A 22579-nucleotide genomic window follows, 5' to 3' on the forward strand; every position below is an offset into this window, starting at 1 on the left:
TGGTGGCTGCATAGAGATATTCATCGTTGATTAAACTGCAGAGAGACTTCAAGAAATTGCGCTCTTGTGTAAGGATGGACTTTTACAGATTTCAATTTATCAATTTACCTATCTCGTTCTTGTTTAATCATTATTGTTAAGTGCTATAAAATAGCATTAGAGAAACAGATATAGACAGATAATCTGAGAATTCTGTGTTCTGTCAGGAAGAGGGAGGCAATCGGGGCCGGTGTTCGGGAGGGGGGAGAGAGAGACAGCAAACAGAAAGGGGGAGAGAGGCCATGATCGGGAGTGGGGAGAGCGGCCGGTGATCAGGAGGCTTGAGGATGGAAGAGGCAGGTGATCGGCGGGTGGGGGGGGGAAGAGAGAGGTTGCGATCCAGAGTGTGGGGGGGGGGTGGGGGAATGACCGGCTGCAATCGGGAAATGGGAGAGTGGCCAGTGATGGGGAAGGGGAGGGGTGGGATGAGAGGTTGTCGATTAGGGCTGGGGGATCCTTCTCCTCCTGGCCCACAAGGAGTGCTGAAAAAGACACTTACCTTGTGGAGATGGCAGCTCTCGCCTCCCTTTCATTGGCGGGTTTCCCAATCCCTGGGAAACCCGCGCAGCAGCAGTGAATTTTAAATCGGGCTCCCAATTGCACCGTGGGAGCCCGATTTAAATATGTTAATGAAATGTCCCGCCTCTCCACAGAGGGACTCTCGATGCCCCAATATCCACTGCCGTAAAAAAGGTGTGGGCACGTACGCAGCATGTTGGGGGGCGCGTTCCCCATATTAAACTGTTTAACCCCTCCTTCCCCCGCCCCCGTTGTGGGGGGTTAATATTGAAGCCAATTTATCTGTTACTTGAGTTTTTGTTCCTGTGCTGACTTTCACCTCGTGTAGGCCATTCATCTAATGAACTTTCTGTCAAACATGCTGCTGAAGTTGGCAACAAACAAGTCCCAGGCATCGGAACTCAAAGGCTGTGCACATCAGCAGAGTTGGTGGTACCCAGCTAGAGTCTCCCAAATGTTGTAATCTCCAGGAGGTTTCTGTTTTGGCACATAAACAGCAAGCTAATTAAAGCATAAAGTAATCTATTTGTGGGCAGCCCTGCTTGGGAGGGTGGAGGAAAATTTCCTGTAGTGTTTTAAAAGGCAGGGAGTTGCTGACAGGCTGCATCGCCCCTCCACTGCTATACTGCTCAATTTGGGCAGTAAAACAGGAAAATTCAGGCTGAGTGTTTCTTTTAGGATTCACAGAGTGTGGGCTCAGCATGTATCTAAGAGTGGTGTGAAGAAAGGAGGCTCACAGTTCCTTTTAAATTTCAGATCCATTGGAAAGGCCAGAAATTAGGTCTGCACTAATATAGTTTCAGAATAAGGGGTTGCCCATTTAAAACAGAAATGAGGAGGAATTTCTTAGAGGTGGTGAATCTTTGGAATTCTCTACCCCAAAGAGCTGTGGAGGCTGGGTTTTTGAATGTATTTAAAGTAGAGATAGATAGGTTTTTGAATGATAAGGGAGTCAAAGGTTATGGAGAGCGGGCAGGGAAGTCGAGTTGAGGCCAGGATCAGATCAGCCATGATCTTATTAAATGGCGGAGCAGGCTCAAGGGGCCAAATGGCCTACTCCTGCTCCTATTTCTAATGTTATGTTCTTATAGATATGAAAGTATATGAAGACAGTAAGAAACTGACTTCATGAAAACTCACTGCTGAGCAAACATAGAAAATTCCAATTAAAGGTGAATGATAGTACACGGGTGAGATGAATGTTACGTACTTTACGGTTTTAACTATAATTATGCAGTACTCTCTGTGCGAGCCCTGTGTACGTATTTTTGTATGAGTTAGGACAATGTGCAGGATACCCTTGTCCATTATGCTGCATGGTTTAGATTCTTTACAAATGTTCCTTTTTATGTTTCAGCAAATGCTCAGTGTAGCTCAGTTGGTTAAAAAAATGAGTCCAAGAGAAAACAGCTGTTTTGTAATAATAAGTAGCATATATGCTGGCACAGAATCCTGTTTCATCAAGTGGATCTGTTCCACTAAAATTAATCTATCCCTGTAACTGTAATAATATTCAAAACTGGTAAAAGGAAAAAGACTGATGTAGAAATGAACAGATCATTCACTGTAATTATTGCTCCACTGAAGTCACCTTTAATAAGAAGTTAAGAAGCCAAAATGAAAACTTTGTCAGTTTTCTATAATAAAGTATAAAGGTGGAGGAAATGCTATGGTTCAGAGATTCATATTCAACCAGCATTGACTTCAGTTTTACACCATTGTTTCCTGGTTTTGTGATTGGGTGAAACTGATGATTGACCCAATCTGCAAATGTTAAAGATGTTAGATTGTCATTTTCGGTGATGGTGATAAACGGGCAGCAGTGGATTAGCCGGTGTGTATAACAGGAGGCTGATCCACTACCACCAGTGTCGAAAATAAAAATCTACGCCAAAGTTTCTTTACAAAGAACACCGCTCAATGTAGCTTTGATAAAAGTGTTTATTGTCATGCATTTGTGGTGCACTAACTTTAGGAACAGTCACCTCTCATTGTGGCAGGTTAAAACTGTTCTATAGCATACACATTTTATGAACCACAAAAGTATTGATCAGAAGAACAAAATGAAAAATGTTTCAATGGCCAATCCAGTGGCAAGACATGAACCCGAGAGAGACATCAGTACCCTTGTCAGAGGTACTGTCAGGAGAACCCTCAAACACACATTGCTTGAGTTGCTCAGCCACTCTCATCAAGATTATTTACACAAATATAAATCATATTTTAAAGGTTATTTTTAAAAAAAAACTAGCATATATTGTACAAGGAAGAAAACATAAATAACAAAGTGGATTAAACTTCTTTTTGAATAGATGTATTTATGGAAAAAAAACAAGCACGTGTTAACAGGGGCATAAACAAGTGGGCATAATCTTAAAATTAGAGCTAGGCTAGTTAGGAGTGAAATCAGGAAGCACTTTTCCACACACAGGGTAGTAAAAACTGGAACACTTTCCCTCGAAAGACTGTGGATGCAGGGTCAATTTAAATTTTCAAGACTGAGATAGATAGATTTTTATTAGGTAAGGGTATCAAGGAATACTAAGCAAAGGCAGGTAAGTTGAGTTGAGGTACAGATCAGCCATGGTCTAATTAAATGGTGGAACGGACTCGAGGCTGAATGGCCTACTCCTGTATCTATGTTCTGCCGAACTTCTGTCAAGTTATGGTGGCAGAGTGAGAGAAATCCCAAAGAAATTAACTCTAGAATTCTATTTATAAAAGCAATGAAGGATAATAGAGAAAAGGGATACGATCACATAGAAATGGCAAAATTCAGCAGAAGGCTTACAGCATAGAGGAAAAAGTTTTAGCCCAGTAGTCTAGGCTGGAGTTGAACTTGTGTCACAGAAATGATCAAGTACCCAACCATATTGCCTCTCAACACTAATTATTTCAGTTACTGTTGAAAATTAACATTAAATGAATTAAGGGGCATAAGTACCTAAATTTTTTGCAGCACCGTAATTGTCTTTTACTTTATGGCCTATACTGCTCATCTGCTGCATTCTCTAATGATGATGTACCAGATATGCTGCTATTCAGCTGTCAGAGAGTAATGAGCCATTAATGTTGTGTACCACCACAGGTTTTGGAAGACGTTCAGATCCCATCGCAAGAAGACAGTTCCCTCATGGTGCCTACAGACTGGATTTTGAGGATGACAATCGTGGCTGGAGATTTGATATGGACATGGTTATCATCTATATCTATTCTGTCAACTGGGTCATTGGATTCATCATTTTTTGCTTTCTCTGCTACTTTTTCTTTCCATCCTTTTAAATTGATGCATTAGGACCTTGGCAAAGTGGTTAGGATTCATCCACACAATGTTTGAAGAAATTCCCTGAAGTATTGCACATTTTAAGTTAAAGAACACCCAGGGACATGATAAGGGCAAATAAATTTGAAGGGATGAGTTTGCAATGTTCTTTCCGGTTGTATTACCTTCTGTGGTTTTAACCACCAGTGTTGAAAGCCAAACTGCCATTAATGGAGTCTGCAGAGTGCAGTTAATGCAATTTACCCTGGATACAATTTCCATAAGAAATTAAACACAATTTGGACTTTGTTCAAAAGCTTGAATGTAACCAACTCATAGCATGATTTATTTATTCCGTACAATGCAGTTTTGACATTTTGTTTCCACTGCCAAGAAACTATTGTGTAAAGACTAATACTGAAAGTAACTGGAGGTAGTGAAGAATATATCCTGTATAAAACAAGAATTATATGCAGTTTTTAGACAACTGTATTAAAAAGTTGCTTTCATTGGTTCAAGCGCACTCTTCAAATGTTAGTCTGAACCTTTGAGCAGAACAGTGACAATATTTAAATACCCAAAAGCAATTGGAGCCAGTTTATAATAATTTCTTATTGAACCTTCATTTGTCTTATAATACATATTTTTATTGAAAGTTGTTGCAAATAAACGTTATCACTTCCATTAGAATAAATGTTAGACAAGTATTGCTCAATAACTTTTATTTTAGTAATGTTAGCTGATAGAAATATCAAAATCACAAGTTTCTTTTCACTTAATTTAATTAGTGTGTTATTGTAGCTCAAGAAGAATACCAGTAATTTGATCTGAAAGGAGACCTTTGTTATTGTACTTAGTCTATATAAACCCTGGATAATTGTTTTTTTCCATCTTTTGATTTCTCAAGAATTTGTAATTACTAAGCTCAACAAAGAATCCTTGACATTTTAGGATTGTGTAACAAGCATTCCCTCCCAGTGTGCCAATGTTATATAATTGGCAGCAATGGGGTCCATGGGGCCATTTCCATAAAGAACACACATGGTGGAGTGATCACACTGCCCACCCAGTGTTACTAACGAGAGGTTGGAATCATTTTTTATGGTTGGGCCTCATTTGAATCGGATCAGCTAGCTGCCAATGCTCAACAATCACTGGCAGATACCCCCCGGGACTTGGGCACAAACATCTAGGCTGACACTCCAGTGCAGTGCTGAGGGAGCGCTGCACGGTTGGAGGCGCCGTCTTGCGGATGAGATGTTAAACTGAGGCCCTGTCTGCTCTCTCAAGTGAACGTAAAAGATCCCATGGCACTATTTCGAAGAAGAGCAGGTGAATTATCCCCGGTGTCCTGGCCAATATTTATCCCCCAATCAACATAAAAAAAACAGTTTATTTGATCATTATCACATTGCTGTTTGTGGGAGTTGCTGTGCACAAGTTGGCTGCCCTTTTCCCCCATTACAACAGTGACAACACTCCAAAAGTACTTCATTGGCTGTAAAGCGTTTTGCAACATCCGGTATTCGTGAAAGACACTATATAAATGTAAGTCTTTCTTTCTTGCCGGACAAGGGTGGAAAAATCTTCCGCCGAGGCTGAGTGCCAGAAATGTGCCAGGAGTACGCTGCCCAGTATTTTCCGACAAGACAGCAGTGGGAGAAACGCAATAACATTTTCGAGCCTCACTAGACTATCAAAAAAATATGCAAATATGCCTCCCTGCCCAACATTTTCGGGTAGTTTGCTGCACGTGTGCCATCTCCTCCCTCCCCCACCAGCCTTCACCAAGTGTGACAGATATATAAAATTAATTGTGAAGACCACAACACCAGCATGAACCAGTTGTGCTGAATGGCTTGTTTCTGTGCTGCACATTCTATGTGATTCTATGTAACAATAATTATCCGCATCTGGGGTCACTTACCATTAAGTGTGCTGAATTTTGACTTGCAGGCCAGAAATTCCACTCCTTGCATAAGCAACTATGAATAGTTATTCAAATGAAGTGAAAGCAGAAAAGTGGGATCTATCGGTTCACTGCACTACTGGCTAACTTTGGTTCAGGAATGTGGCACAAAAGCCTCAGTTGTGTCAATAGTGGAAAATCTCCCCCTTGATTCTCCTTTCTGAAGTTTTAGGGCTTATATTAACCTGGGTATCTTGTATTAGAGTGAAGGGAAGTGGTTTTAGTCTGTGAATGGAGTTTGAGCTGATTAAATTTGGATTTAAATGCGTTTCATTGAACCGAATATGACTCAATTAAAATGACCACAATTAACTGCAGGATTTTAATATTATTTGTACTAATTTTTGCAAAAAAAACACAACTTTTTGATCCTCCATTCTGCTTTATTTCATAGAGTCTCTCAGCTCAGACCATTCGCCTGATCGCGCCTTTGCCAGCTCTTTGAAGGAGCTATCCAATTAGGCACATTCCCCAGCTCTTTCCCAGTAACCCTGTAAATGTTTTCCTTTCAAGTATTTACACTTACATTTCCAGCATGCAGATATCGAATTTTATCAGTGCATTTGTTTCCACTCAATATTCCAAATATTCTGAAATTTTAAACATTCTTGAGTACTCGTCAGTAAAGGAGGCTAATCTAAAACATTTTAAAACATCTAAATATCATCATCATCATCATAGGCAGTCCCTCGAATCGAGGATGACTTGCTTCCACGTCAAAAAGTTTGCAGGTGTTTCAATGAAGGACCTAAAATTCCAGGTCCCGAACTAAGTTTTGAAAGGTGGAAGATGCCTGTGCATGGATTTTTTTAATGTGTGGTGACCATAGAAACATAGAAAATAGGTGCAGGTATAGGCCATCCGGCCCTTCGAGCCTGCACCACCATTCAATAAGATCATGGCTGATCATTCCTTCAGTACCCCGTTCCTGCTTTCTCTCCATACCCCTTGATCCCTTTAGCCGCAAGGGCCATATCTAACTTCCTCTTGAATATATCCAATGAACTGGCATCAACAACTCTCTGCGGCAGGGAATTCCACAGGTTAACAACTCTCTGAGTGAAGAAGTTTCTCCTCATCTCAGTCCTAAATGGCTTACCCCTTATTCTTAGACTGTGTCCCCTAGTTCGGGACTTCCCCAACATTGCGAACCTTCTTCCTGCATCTAACCTGTCCAGTCCCGTCAGAATTTTATATGTTTCTATGAGATCCCCTCTCATCATTCTAAACTCCAGTGAATACAGGCCCAGTCGATCCAGTCTCTCCTCATATGTCAGTCCTGCCATCCCGGGAATCAGTCTGGTGAACCTTCGCTGCACTCCCTCAATAGCAAGAACGTCCTTCCTCAGATTAGGAAACCAAAACTGAACACAATATTCCAGGTGGGGCCTCAACAAGGCCCTGTACAACTGCAGTAAGACCTCCCTGCTCCGATACTCAAATCCCCTTGCTATGAAGGCCAACATACCATTTGTCTTCTTCACCGCCTGCTGTACCTGCATGCTAACCTTCAATGACTGATGAACCATGACACCCAGGTCTCGCTGCACCTCCCCTTTTCCTAATCTGCCGCCACTCAGATGATAATCTGCCTTCGTGTTTTTGCCCCCAAAGTGGATAACCTCACATTTGTCCACATTATACTGCATCTGCCATGTATTTGCCCACTCTCCTAACCTGTCCAAATCACCCTGCAGCCTCTTAGCGTCCTCCTCACAGCTCACCGCCACCCAGTTTAGTGTCATCTGCAAACTTGGAGATATTACACTCAATTCCATCATCTAAATCATTAATGTATATTGTAAAGAGCTGAGGTCCCAGCACTGAGCCCTGCAGCACTCCACTAGTCACTGCCTGCCATTCTGAAAAGGACCCGTGAATCCCGACTCTCTGCTTCCTGTCTGCCAACCAGTTCTCTATCCACATCAGTACATTACCCCCAATACCATGTGCTTTGATTTTGCACACCAATCTCTTGTGTGGGACCTTGTCAAAAGCCTTTTGAAAGTCCAAATACACCACATCCACTGGTTCTACCCCGTCCACTCTACTAGTTACATCCTCAAAAAATTCCAGAAGATTTGTCAAGCATGATTTCCCCTTCATAAATCCATGCTGACTTGGACCAACCCTGTCACAGGTGTATTTGGACTTTCAAAAGGTTTTTGACAAGGTCCCACACAAGAGATTGGTGTGCAAAATCAAAGCACATGGTATTGGGGGTAATGTACTGACGTGGATAGAGAACTGCTTTCCAAATGTGCTGCTATTTCATCCTTAATGATTGATTCCAACATTTTCCCCACTACTGATGTCAGGCTAACTGATCTATAATTACCTGTTTTCTCTCTCCTTTTTTTAAAAGTGGTGTTACATTAGCTACCCTCCAGTCCATAGGAACTGATCCAGAGTCGATCGACTGTTGGAAAATTATCCCCAATGCATTTACTATTTCCAGTGCCACGTCCTTAAGTACTCTGGGATGTAGACTATCAGGCCCTGGGGATTTATCGGCCTTCAATCCCGTCAATTTCCCGAACACAATTTCCCGCCTAATAAGGATATCCTTCAGTTCCTCCTTCTCACTAGACCTTCGGACTCCATGTACATCCGGAAGGTTATTTGTGTCTTCCTTTGTAAAGACAGAACCAAAGTACTTGTTCAATTGGTCTGCCATTTCTTTGTTCCCCATTATAAATTCACCCGACTCCGACTGCAAGGGACCTACGTTTGTCTTCACTAATCTTTTTCTCTTCACATATCTATAGAAGCTTTTGCAGTAACTTTTTATGTTTCCGGCACGCTTCCTCTCGTACTCTATTTTCCCCCTCTTAATTAAATCCTTTGCCCTCCTCTGCTGTATTCTAAATTTCTCACAGTCCTCAGGTTTGCTACTTTTTCTGGCTAATTTATATGCCTCTTCCTTGGATTTAACACTATCCTTAATTTCCCTTGTTAGCCACGGTTGAGCCACCTTCCCCGTTTTATTTTGTACAATTGCTGAAGTTCGTCCATTTGATCTTTAAAGGTTTGCCATTGCCTATCCACCGTCAACCCTTTAAGTATCATTTGCCAGTCTAATCTAGCCAATTCACGCCTCATACCATCAAAGTTACCTTTCCTTAAGTTCAGGACCCTAGATTCTGAATTAACTTTGTCACTCTCCATGTTAATAAAGAATTCTACCATATTATGGTCACTCTTCCCCAAGGGGCCTCGCACAACAAGATTGCTAATTAGTCCCTTCTCATTACCCATCACCCAGTCTAGGATGGCCAGTTCTCTGGTTGGTTCCTCGACATATTGGTCGAGAAAACCATCCCTAATACACTCCAGGAAATCCTCCTCTACCACATTGCTACCAGTTAGATTAGCTCAATTAATATGTAGATTAAAATCGCCCATGATTACTGCTGTACCTTTATTGCACACATCCCTTATTTCTTGTTTGATGCTGTCCCCAACCTCACTACTACTATTTGGTTGTCTGTACACAACTCCCACTAGTGTTTTCTGCCCTTTGGTATTCTGTAGTTCCACCCATACCGATTCTACATCATCCAAGCTAATGTCCTTCCTTACAATTGCATTAATTTCCTCTTTAAGCAGCAACGTCACCCCGCCTCCTTTTCCTTTCTGTCTATCTTCCTAAATGCTGAATACCCTTGGATGTTGAGTTCCCAGCCTTGGTCACCCTGGAGCTATGTCTCCGTGATGCCAATCACATCGTATCCGTTAACTGCTGTCTGCGCAGTTAATTCGTCCACCTTATTCCGAATACTCTTCGCATTGAGGCACAGAGCCTTCAGGCTTGTCTTTTTAACACACTTTGACCCTTTAGAATCCTGCTGTAAAGTGGCCCTTTTTGTTTTTTGCCTTGCGTTTCTCTGCCCTCCACTTTTACTATTCTCCTTTCTATCTTTTGCTTCTATCTCCATTTTATTCCCCTCTGTCTCCCTGCATAGGTTCCCATCCCCCTGCCATATTAGGTTAACTCCTTCCAAACAGCACTCGCAAACACTCCCCCTAGGACATGGGTTCCGGTCCTGCGTAGGTGCAGACTGTTCGGTTTGCACTGGTCCCACCTCCCCCAGAACCGATTCCAATGTACCAGGAATTTGAATCCCTCCCTTCTGCACTACTGCTCAAGCCACGTATTCATCTGAGCTATCCTGCAATTCCTACTCTGACTAGCACGTGGCACTGGTAGGAATCCTGAGATTACTACTTTTGAGGTCCTACTTTTTAATTTAACTGCTAGCTCCCTAAATTCGTCTCGTAGGACTTCATCCCGTTTTTTTACCTGTATCATTGGTACCTATATGCGCCACGACAACTGGCTGTTTACCCTCCCTTTTCAGAATGTCCTGCACCCACTCCGAGACATCCTTGACCCTTGCACCAGGGAGGCAACATACCATCCCGGAGTCTCGGTTACGGCCGCAGAAACGCCTATCTATTCCCCTTACAATTGAATCCCCTATCACTATTGCTCTCCCACTCTTCTTCCTGCCCTCCTGTGCAGCAGAGCCAGCCACGGTGCCATGAACTTGGCTGCTGCTGCTCTCCCCTGATGAGTTATCCCCCTCAACAGTACCCAAAGCGGTGTATCTGTTTTGCAGGGGGATGACCGCAGGGGACTCCTGCACTACCTTCCTTGCACTGCTCTTCCTGTTGGTCTTCCATTCCCTATCTGGCTGTGGACCCTTTACCTGCGGTAAGACCAACTCACTAAATGTGCTATTCACATCATTCTCAGCATCGTGCATGCTCCAGGGTCCGTCAGGAGCTGGAGACGGATACTACCCTTCCCGCACACGTAGTTCCCTGATTTCCCACATGGTACAGGAGAAGCATAACACGTGTCCGAGCTGTCCTGCCATGACTTAACCCCTAGATTAACTTAATTTGGCAACAGCAATGCTAAGGGTTACTTACTGATATAGTAAAGAAAAAGAAAAACTACTCAACAATCACCAGCCAATCACTTACCCCCTTGGCTGTGACGTCACCTTTCGATTTCTTTCTACTGTTTTGCCTTCTCTCCCTGCTGCAGCTGCACCAGCTAGCCTCTCCGAACGACGCTGGGCCTTTATAGGCCGCTCCGCTGTCCCTGGACTCCTGCTGCTCGCACTCCCGCCTCTCCGAACGACGCTGGGCCTTTATAGGCCGCTCCGTTGTCCCCGGACTCCTGCTCGCACTCCCGCCTCTCCAAACGACGCTGGGCCTTTATGGGCCGCTCCGTTGTCCCCGGACTCCTGCTCGCACTCCCGCCTCTCCAAACGACGCTGGGCCTTTATAGGCCGCTCCGCTGTCCCCGGACTCCTGCTGCTCGCACTCCCGCCTCTCCAAATGACGCTGGGCCTTTATAGGCCGCTCCGCTGTCCCCGGACTCCTGCTGCTCACACTCCCACCTCTCAGAATGACGCTGGGCCTTTATAGGCCGCTCCGTTGTCCCCGGACTCCTGCTCGCACTCCCGCCTCTCAGAACGATGCTGGACCTTTATAGGCCGCTCTGCTGTCCCCAGACTCCTGCTGCTCGCACTCCCGCCTCCACACGGGTTCTTGGTCCAGTAGTAAAGAATAACCAAGACGACTGAAGACCAACTCTGCTGCACGGACCTAGTGCACACACATATCACAGTGTGGGCTGGCCCGTGCTGTCCCTGAGCCCTCGGCTCTTCTGGCCCGAACTCGCGCCTCTCCCGGGCCCCAATCACATCCCTCTGCAATCTCTCGCCACTCCTTCGCCCCGACCTCGCCACTCCTGCTGTACCTACCCACGCTTCAATCACCAACCTGGATCTTGGTGACGTCCCTTTTCACTGCCGTTGCTCTCCTGCTCCATCCAGCATGTGCTGCTCCCTGGAGTGGTACGCCGCCACATTGCTGCTTCCGCTCCCCGGCCTGCTCCAATGGTGCTCACAGGGCTGATGTTGATGTAGTATTTGTTCGTTGCTTTACCTTAATTATTGCATTAAAGTGATTCATTTGCTTAAACAGCTGTTGAAGTATAGCCACTTCCAAATGATTTGCAATTTGATAGATCAACATAAAGATAAAACATAAGAGTAGAATTTTTGAGTGCTTTCTCCCCAGTAGTGTGCATCGGAAAATCTCCTCCATTTGAAACTGATACGCACTGGCAGCAGGCAAGAACTTGAAAAATCTAACCTTTAGGATATTGGATATCTTGATTTTTGTATTGATCTATTTGATATCATTTATTTTAAGATGTTTTTCATTTATGAGGATACAATTTTCAAACATCCTTCAGAATTTATATCTTAACTTCTTTTCCTACTTTGGAAATGAGGTAGAATAGAAAACCAACTTTGGATCCATATGGCATATGCAGACACACTTGTATACATCAAGCAGTTGATTTTTCTGATTAACTTGATTTTGCAGAATCTCGATAGGATAAGAACATAAGAAATAGGAACAGGACTAGGCCATACAGCCCCTCGAGCCTGCTCCGCCATTCAACACAATCATGGCTGATCTGATCATGGACTCAGCTCCACCTCCCTGCCCGCTCCCCATAACCCCTTATCCCCTTATCATTTAAGAAACTGTCTATTTCTGTCTTAAATTTATTCAATGTCCCAGCTTCCACAACTCTCTGGGGCAGCGAATTCCACAGATTTACAACCCTCTGAGAGAAGAAATTTCTCCTCATCTCTGTTTTAAATGGGCGACCCCTTATTCTAAGATCATGCCCTCTAGTTCTAGTCTCCCCATCAATGGAAACATCTTCTCTGCATCCAGCTTGTCAAGCCCCCTCAAAATCTTATACGTTTCGATAAGATCACCTCTCATTCTTCTGAATTTAAATGAGTAGAGGCCCAACCTATTCAACCTTTTCTCATAAGTCAACCCCCTCATCCCGGAATCAACCTAGTGAACGTTCTCTGAACTGCCTTCAAAGCAAGTATATTCTTTCGTAAATATGGAAATCAAAACTGCACACAGTATTCCAGGTGTAGCCTCACCAATACCCTATATAGCTGTAGCACGACTTCCCTGCTTTTATACTCCATCCCCTTTGCAATAAAGGCCAAGATTCCATTGGCCTTACTTGATCACTTGCTGTACCTGCATACTATCCTTTTTTGTTTCATGCACAAGTACCCCCAGGTCCCGCTGTACTGTAGCACTTTGCAATCTTTCTCCATTTAAATAATAACTTGCTCTTTGATTTTTTTTCTGCCAAAGTGCATGACCTCGCACTTTGCAACATTATACTCCATCTGCCAAATTTTTGCCCACTCACTTAGCCTGTCTATGTTCTTTTGCAGAATTTTTACGTCCTCCTCACATCTTGCTTTTCCTCCCATCTTTGTATCGTCAGAAAACGTGGCTACGTTACACTCAGTCCCTTTTTCCATGCCATTAATGTAGATTGTAAATAGTTGGGGTCCCAGCACTGATCCCTGCAGCACCCCACTAGTTACTGGTTGCCAACCAGAGAATGAACCATTTATCCCGACTCTCTGTTTTCTGTTAGTTAGCCAATCCACTATCCATGCTAATATATTACCCCCAACCCTGTGAACTTTTATCTTGTGCAGTAACCTTTTATGTGGCACCTTGTCTATGATTCCATAGCTGGGTCATTTTTCCAGTCTGGATTAATGATAATTTATTCAGAGAATGGGTAGCTTTTTTGTATGCAAAACACCCTAAGCCTGTGAGGAGTTCTGGTTAATGTTTTTTGACAAGGGAGATCAAAAACAGAAAGGGCCCTTGTTAGGCATGGAAGGGAGCAAATGAACAAGAAAATCTGGTGTTCTTTCAGACCTTTGCAAAGGAGCTTGCATATCAGCAATGTGTTACATACACTCCAATTATAGAGATAGTCGCAGTCTCACTCTTCAACGTCATAATTCTTTTATTTGCATTCATTCCTTCAGAAGGCATAAGAGAAAATGTATTTTACCAGTCACTGCATTTGCAGATATTTAAATATTTGCCATATTTTACCAAATAGTTTCAAAAGCTTCTGGTGTCAGTGCAATCCAGGTCTTATGCAGGCTCTCCGTCCTTTCATACAGCACAAATTAAACCAACTTTTCTCTGCAGTGCTGTTTTTAATAATGTCGGGCTGTTGGCTAGTACCTTCAGCAGGAGAATTCTATGGCTTCGCCAATTAGACTTCTGATCCTGAACCCAAGACTCATTTATCAAATTACTTAATGTGGAGTAAATTATTTCAATCCCCACCTAAATAAGACCATTAACCACCTGGTTGAGCATTGTTGGAGTGATATGGAGCATGAACAGAGGTATTAAGGAGAAAATAAATGGTTTTTTACTCCACAACAAGACATAGAAGCCTAAATGTTTTTGTTTTGCAGGTGAGAATGCATCGGCATAATTAGACTCCTTAAAGAATAGAAGGGACATTTAGCAATCTGACCAATTCGAGGGAACAGACAGGGTTTTCTCCAGCTCTTGCCCTTATCCATCTTCTTCTCAATCTACGTAATAATTCAGGTCTGGTGGAGAAAGAGAAAAGCTCTATTTTCTAGAATAATATGGACCTTTGCTATGGCTTTAGAGACAGCGGAATTAGAGCTGCAGTGCTAAATTTTCTCTGCTTCTCAAAATTTGGGTATGAATGATCTGTGAGAGTCCTGATGGAAATGTAATTACATCTCTCAAAGTCTTGAACCCGTTTCACATAAGGCAGTGCAAAGATTTATTTTAACTGTAGAAATATTCTGATCCCCAATTCTTTAAAATAGAATAGTTGGAGAGTCAAGGCCTATACTGCAGGACAGGATAGAACAGGAAACAAAGTTTGAAGAGTAGTAGAGAAAACAAAGAAATCAAGGAGTAATGGTTATGCAATGCCAAGTTTAGATTTTAAACGGTTGAAGATTGTATGAGGAAGGGCAGCCTGAGAGTCCTAACAAGTGGCACAATTTTGAGGTCATGGGAAAGAATGAGCGAGAGTAGAAGACTGTGCACTGAATCATAATTACAACATAATGAGGGTGCACAGAAAATGAAGAGCATTTAGGAAGAGGTATTTGGACCTTAGGAGGAACAGGAGAGGAATGTTCAAAGAAGCAGTGAAGTAGTATCAATGAAAGAGAGGGATTTAGAAGGATGAAATGGTGAGGGGTTGGAGGCTAGAGATGAGAAAAAAAATTCCAATTAGGTGAAAAGCATTTTCTTCTATTCTGTCCAATAGCGTGAGAGGTTACCGAAGTGGAAAAGGTATTTTGGATCGATCCTTGATGTAAGGAAGCTGAACAAACATATTACAATGGAACATTTCTATAGCATTCTGACCACTATTGTTCAACTTGCTACTGCTCTTGCTCCACTCAGTGGATCTTAAGATGGCTTCTTCATCCATCCAAGATGAAGGAAATTCTTGAGATTTACTGTTGATCAAAATCCATTATCAAAATTGTGGTTTGCCAATGTGTGTCTGTTCCCTAGATCACCCAACCATCCTTTATCCAGAAACTGCTATCCACCATGTTAAGATAATCCTAGCAAATAGTGTGTTCCAGCATTCATTTTCAGAACTCTGTGGTGCTCAGAAATGAGGTGGGAATGCTGGACACAGACCAGTCACTCCAACTTAAAAACACAACCGAGCATCGATATAAAATAACATTTTATTACAACAGCATGCTAGAGGACACTTTCATTCTTGAAATTGCAAGAGGACTGTATCCCTGTTTACTATGTCATAGCCTGCTTTACTCTTCTTTACATTATTTTTCAGGGTTTTTTTATGTGGTTGTAATTGAAGACAGCAACATAAAAATTGTAGCTAAAGGTAACTGCTCCCTCCAAGGTCCTAATTTTCTGAAATAATCTTGTTTCCCATGAATTCATGTTATCAACAGTAAACTGGGGACAAGAACAATTAAAAAGGGGGGAAAGGGGAGAAGATTTTCCTCTTTGAAGAAACACTTCTCGTTGGCTTTGTAAAACTGAGCACTGATGCTGCAGAATGTTTATGAATGCTGTGTAGATTTATATTCTATCATTTATGAAATCTTGTGCATTGCTGATGCATTCATTTCAATAAAAAAGTTTTAAGTCTTCCTCGTTGTTTGAACTACAGGGGAAATGTCTCAATTCACACTATGCCAAAATGATGCAAAATATAACTGTATTGGGATGCAGCCAGATTACTAAACCCTTAAAAATTAACCCAGTCATTGTAACATGCTGTGGTAGTGCATGAAGGAAAAGTCCCAAATTACTGAGTTCCTGTTCCCCTCAATCATTCTGGTTGCTCTCTTCTGTATCAGTGTCAGCTGTGTCTCAGTGGGTAGCACTCGCGCCTCTGAGTCAGAAGGTTGGGGGTTCAAGTCCTACTCGAGGGACTTGAGCACAAAAAAATCTAGGCTGACACTCGAGTGCAGTGCTGAGGGAGCACTGCACTGTCGGAGGTGCCGTCTTTCGGATTAGACATTAAACTGAGGCTCCGTCTGCTCTCAAGTGAATGTAAAAAATCCCATGGCATTATTTAAAAAAAGAGCAGGGGAGTTATCCCTGGTGTCTTATATTTATCCCTCAGTCAACATAACAAAAAAGCAGATTATCTAGTCATATCACATTGCTGTTTGTGGGAGCTTGCTTGTGCGCAAATTGGTTGCCTCTTTTCCCACATTACAACAGTGACTACACTCCAAATGTACTTCATTGACTGTAAAGCGCTTTGAGATGTCCGGTGATCTTGAAAGATACTATATAAATGCAAGTCTGTCTTTCTTATCCTTTCAATAGTTGCAAGATCTTTTTTGTACTATGGTGACCAGATCTGTACACAGTTTTCTAAGTATGGTCGCACTGATGATTTATAAAGTGACAGGATTACCTCACTCTTTCAGCTTAATATTGACCGTTTAATACATCCCAACATCTGATTTGCTTTACTCACTGTCACCAAGCATTGTTGCAATAAATTTAATTTTACATAGAATTGACAGCACAGAACCTGGCCTTTTGGCACAACTGGCCTAGGCTAGTGTTTATGCTCCACATGAGCCTTCTCCGATTCTACTTCATCTAACCCTATCAGTATATCCTTATATTTCTCATCTACTTATCCAGCTTCCGCTTAAATGCATCTATGCTACTTGCCTCATCTATTCCATGTGTTAGCAAGTTCGACATTCTAACCACTCTCTGGGTAAATAAGTTTCTCCAATTTATTGTCAATCGGGTCCCACAGATCTAATTCGTTTTCCATGCATATTATTTCCTTTTCATTTAAGTAATGATCCCTACCTGGACTTTTTATCCCTATGTGAAGTACTTTGCTAAGAAATAGGAGCAGGAGCTGGCCACCTGGCCCCTCAAGCCTGCTCCGCCATTCAATAAGATCATAGCTGATCTGATCCTGACCTCAACTCCACTTCCCTGCCCGCTCCCCATAATCTTTTATTCCCTTATCGCTCAAAAATCTGTCTATCTCAGCTTTAAATATATTCAATGACCCAGCCTCCACAGCTCTCTGAGGCAGAGAATTTCACAGATTTACAACCCGCTGAGAGAAGAAATTCCTCCTCATCTCAGTTTTAAATGTGCGGCCTCTTATTCTGAGACTATATCCCCTAGTTTTAGTTTGCCCTATGAGTGGAAATATCCTCTCTGCATCCATCATGTCGAGCCCTCTCATTATCTTATATGTTTCAATAAGATCACCTCTCATTCTTCTGAACTCCAATGTGTATAGGCCCAACTTACTCATCCTATCTTCATAAGTCAACCCCCTCATCTCCAGAATCAACCTAGTCAACCTTCTCTGAACAGCCTCCAATGAAAGTATATACTTCCTTAAATATGGAGACCAAAACTGTATGCAGATATGGCCTCACCAATACCTTGTACAGTTGTAGCAGGACTGCTCTGCTTTTATACTCTATCCCCCTTGCAATAAAGGCCAACATTCCATTGACCTTCCTGATTATTTGCTGTACTAACTTTTTGTGTTTCATGCACAAGGACCCCCAGGTCTCTCTACTTTAGCACTTTATAATTTTGCTTCATTTAAATTATAATTTGCTTTTTTATTTTTTCTGCCAAAGTGGATAACCTCACATTTTCCCACATAATACGCCATCTGCCAAATTTTTGCCAACTCACTTAGCCTGTCTATATTCCTTTGCATATTTTGTGTGTCCTCACAACTTGCTTTCCTACTCATCTTTGCATCATCAGCAAACTTGGCTACATTACACTCAATCCCTTCATCCAAGTCATTAATATAGATTGTAAATAGTTGAGGACCCAGCACCAATCCCTGCAGCAGTCACTGTTTGCCAACCGGAAAATGACCCATTTATCCCGACTTTCTGTTTTCTGTTAGTTAGCCAATCCTCCATCTATGCTAATATATTACTCCCAACCCCATGAACTTTTATCATGCAGTAACCTCTTATGTGGCACCTTATCGAATGCCTTTTGGAAATCCAAATACACCACATCCACTGGTTCCCCCTTATCCACCCTGCTCGTTACATTTTCTAAGAATTCCAGCAAATTTGTCAAACATGATTTCTCTTTCATAGAACCATGCCGATTCTGCTTAATTGAATTATGCTTTTCCAAATGTCCCACTACTGCTTCCTTAATAATGGACTCCAGCATTTTTCCAATGACAGATTTTAAGATAAGTCTATAGTTTCCTGCTTCTTGCCTCCCCCTTTTTCAAAATAGGCCTTACTGAAACCACATCCACTATTTTATCCCTATCAAAATCCTTTGTCATACCCTCAAAGAAAACCAGTAAGTTAGATTGGAAAGACTTTTCCTTCATGAACCCATATTGGTTATCTTTTATGATTTTATGTCTATCCAGGTGCTCCATGGTCTTATCTTTAATAAGGGTTTCCATAACTATACCCACAATGGGTGTCAAACTGACTGGTTTGTAGTTTCTTGTTCAATACATTCAGCAATTGCTGGTACACATGAAGCATTTTTCTATCAAAGGCTAGGCCACTAAAGTGTGCATCTCCAGCTCTTCAGCAGAGTCAGTTCACTAGCTGCCACTCTGTTGAGCTGTATCCTGGACTGTCCTTTTCATCTACTCCTGCGTATTAGTGCTCTGTCAGTCATCCAGTGCAGACCCCTCTAACTCATTGGGGGCTAAATTGGTTTGTCCCCAAAAATGGGCACGTGGATCGCAATGCATAATTAAGTCCATTGAGTGGAATGCAAACAACACACCAACTTCATGAGTCCTGCCTTATATAATGATTTCTGCATGCATCCAACACTCCCCACACTGTTCGTTGGCTGCACGCATCAGCAGGGGGCCCAATACCATTACTAACAAGAACATAAGAAAAACGAGCAGGAGTAGGCCATATGACCCCTCAAACCTGTTCTGCCATTCAATAAGATCTTCTACCTTAACTCCACTATCTCGTGCTATCCCCTTATCCCTTGATTCCCTTAGTGCCCAAAGATCTATTGATCTTAGTCTTGAATATACTCCGACTGAGCACACTCAGCCCTCTGGGGTTGAGATTTCCAAAGATTCACAATCTTCAGAGAAGAAATGTTTCCTTGTCTCAGTCCTAAATGGCTAGCCCCTTATCCTGAGACTATGAAACCTAGTTCTAGACTCTCCAGCCAGGGGGAACAGCCTCTCAGCATCTACCCTGTCAAGCCCTCTAAGAATTTTATACATTTCAATGAGATCACCTCACATTCTTCCAAACTCAGGAGAGTATAGGCCCATTCTACTTAATCTCTCCTCAGAGGACAGCCCTCATCCCAGGAATCAACCTCGGATCCTTCGTTGCACCCCCTCCAAGGCAAGTATATCCTTCCTTAGGTAAGTCGACCAAAACTGTACACGGTACTCCAGATGCGGTCTCACCAAAGCCCTATATAATTGCAGTAAGACTTTTATACTCCAAACCCTTTGCAATAAAGACTAATATGTGTCTTTGCATCCTCCTCACAGCTTACTTTATATCCTAGCTTTGTATCGTCAGCAAACTTGGATACATTACCCTCAGTTCCTTCATCTAAGTCCTGCACTATGGAACTTGCAATCCTTAAAGCTAGCCTGTACCTCTTAAAGGGGAGGTGCATTGTGGCTGGAGCAGGTGCTGGGAGTTGTTCTATAAGTGAATCTGACCTGGGAAAGAGTAAAGAATAGATGACCATGGACGAGAGCGGGGACCCAAGTTTTCAGATGCTGCACTAGAGGTCTTGGTGGAGGAGGTGACAAGGAGGAGCAATGTCCTGTATCCTTGGGGCAGGAGACCCTCCAGACACATGATGAGAAGGCAGTGGGAAAAGATAGCCATGGAGGTCAATGCCAGAAATATAGCCCCAAGGACCTGGATGCAATGCCACAAGAAGTTTAATGACCTCACATGAATGGTCAAGGTCAGTGAATACATCTTCAAAAACCATATCCTACCAACTGCAGCCATGGCTTTATTCACCATGACCCCATCGCTCTCCTACCAACAATCTCTATCAATCACTACTCATACCTAACATTCGTATGCTTCACCTCACCCTCACACACTGTTGCAACCCTCAAACCCACAGCTCACAGCTTGCACACACTGACAGCTATTCAATCATGACAGCCACATCACCCGAACGCATTGCATGACATTTACTGACGCACTTTCCCCCTCTCTTGCAGGAGAAGGTGGCACACAACCAGAGGCAGCAGGAACTAATCTGAAGGGGAGAGGCATGCCTGCATGTTCTAACCCTCATGGAGGAGACAGTGCTGGCTAGTATGGGAAGGGTCATTGCTGAAACCAAGGCCACCAGCCAGGCTGAAGCAATTAAAGATGATGGTGTCCTCATACTTAATCTTCCTTCTCACATCCCACTTCTCCCTCATCTCAGTCTCTTCTGACTGAGATGCTGCTGATGGTGTAAACACTCCCCTCACCACAACTCTACTCTTGTCCCTTTTTCCTTTCAGATACCAAAGAACTGAAATCTGCCCAGGCAGTGGAGGATGAGCAAGAAGACAGTGAAGATGAAGACACACCATTACCATTACACTATTTCACGGTTGCAGTCACCAGCCCAGATACTGACACTGTGTGTAATTTAGAGGATAGCATAAGGCGGGATCTGCACATAGTGAGACACCGGGCACAAGTGCGCAGCAGGCAGGGCAGGGGGAAAGGATAGCGCAGGTGCCAGCTCACTGGAGAGTGAGATCACATGCTAGTTCTACTGCAGAGGACTCCAGTGATGACTTTGATAGGCCAGGCTACGGAAGAAGGCTGATGGGTGTACACACCCAAATACTTGGTGCACTGGAAAGTCTGCCAGAAAGCCTGTGTTCATTGTCAAGGAGCATGGAGGTATCCAGCACAAACTTGGCACAGGGCTTTGCACAGAGCTTGGACCCATCCTTTCCAATATGGAAGAGGTAGCTACCTCCATCAACACATCTGTGGAGCCAACCATGATGGCCACTGTCTCAGCTTCCATTGTAGCACAAACAGCATCGACCCAACATCTGGTGCTGCAGTGGAAGCTCAGACTGGTGTCATGCAATCTCAGCTTGCTGCCATGTAAGCTCAGACTGCTGCCATTGTGGCTCTGAGTACCAGTGTGCAAATGGGCTTAGAGGGCATCACAGAACTCCTGCAATCTGTTATCCAACAGAACTACTCCCTAAACACCCTCTGTGGATGTGGTCTCCTGCTGACAGCCCTTCTCCCACTCCTCCTCCTCCCTCTTCTAGCAGCTTGTCCTGCTCTGTTTGACTCTGCTCATTCTCCCAGTCATGCTCTATGCCAAGAGGAAGCGCAACTACGCCACCCATGTCTGGAAGCAACTGGCTTGTGCACAGGCCTTAGGTTTCCAAAAAGGTACTTCCGCACCAGCCAGACTGTAGACTATTGAAAGTTTTAACAAGGATGGAAAATGACCCAAAATGCATAGAATTGCAACAACAGCCAGGAGAAATAATAACGCAAATAGCCTGTAAGTAGTTGATGATTTCTTTAAATAGCAGTGGTGGGGGTGTCATTCATACTGTCGAATGCCTATTCAGGTGTTAGAGGTTAAGGCTGAAGCATGGAATCCAAAATGGCAGTGCAGACAACAACCCTGCTGTAAATATGTACATGAAAATTGTAAGCATAGTATTTTATATAATTTAAAACATAGTTCTTATGTTCTCAAAAATAAATGCATTAAAATTAATATAATAGATCATTAAGCCAGTGGCAGGGATTGCTATGACATAATTTTTTAAGTACAATCCCCTATATAGGGTGCCACTGGCTCAATCTCCTTCAGTTTCTGAACCATGGGACCCCCTCTCCCCCAACCCGATCACTTCTGATGGGTTTTCCAGCATGGTTCCTATGGTGGTGCCCCTAGGGAACCTCCCTCTAACTCCAGAACGACTATGGAGTTCCCAGTGAGCAAATCTCAGCACTTAGGCCAAGATGCATCCCCCATTACAGAATTTCTTTCCATTCACAACCATCCACTCTCAGCTCAGAACAGGAAGGTAATTGTTGGACTTGTTTATCCTTTGTTCAATGTTTAATCTCCAACCCTAGTCAATGCATTATGAAATAACTTTTTCTACTTCGGAAATTGGCCATATTGTTACAGATTCTGTTCCCCATGGGAATGTTTTACATTTGTGTTCGTTCAAAATTAGAATTGACTGGCATAATAAAATATATCAAGCACACAAGGACATAGAAGACAGAATTGATTAAACATCATACTAGAAAAAAGTTGTAGTGAAAGTGGAATCAGTTCATTGGTTCAATATCAAAAAAAAATTATTCAAA

At 42.9% G+C, this 22579-nt stretch overlaps 1 protein-coding gene across 4 annotated transcripts in view; it reads left to right on the forward strand.

Moving 5' to 3' along the window:
* Positions 1-4432, forward strand: part of rnf180a (ring finger protein 180a) — a 287825-nt gene extending 283393 nt beyond the window's left edge. For all 4 annotated transcript variants that reach the window (XM_070862558.1, XM_070862559.1, XM_070862560.1 and 1 more), the window contains exon 7: positions 3647-4432. In XM_070862558.1, the coding sequence (XP_070718659.1) occupies positions 3647-3840 (194 nt within the window). In that variant the 3' untranslated portion in view covers positions 3841-4432. The remainder of the gene's footprint in view (positions 1-3646) is intronic.
* Positions 4433-22579: the final 18147 nt, after the last annotated feature.

Source organism: Pristiophorus japonicus, chromosome 2 (genome assembly GCF_044704955.1).
Source record: "Pristiophorus japonicus isolate sPriJap1 chromosome 2, sPriJap1.hap1, whole genome shotgun sequence".
In the NCBI taxonomy this organism is placed as follows: domain Eukaryota; kingdom Metazoa; phylum Chordata; class Chondrichthyes; family Pristiophoridae; genus Pristiophorus; species Pristiophorus japonicus.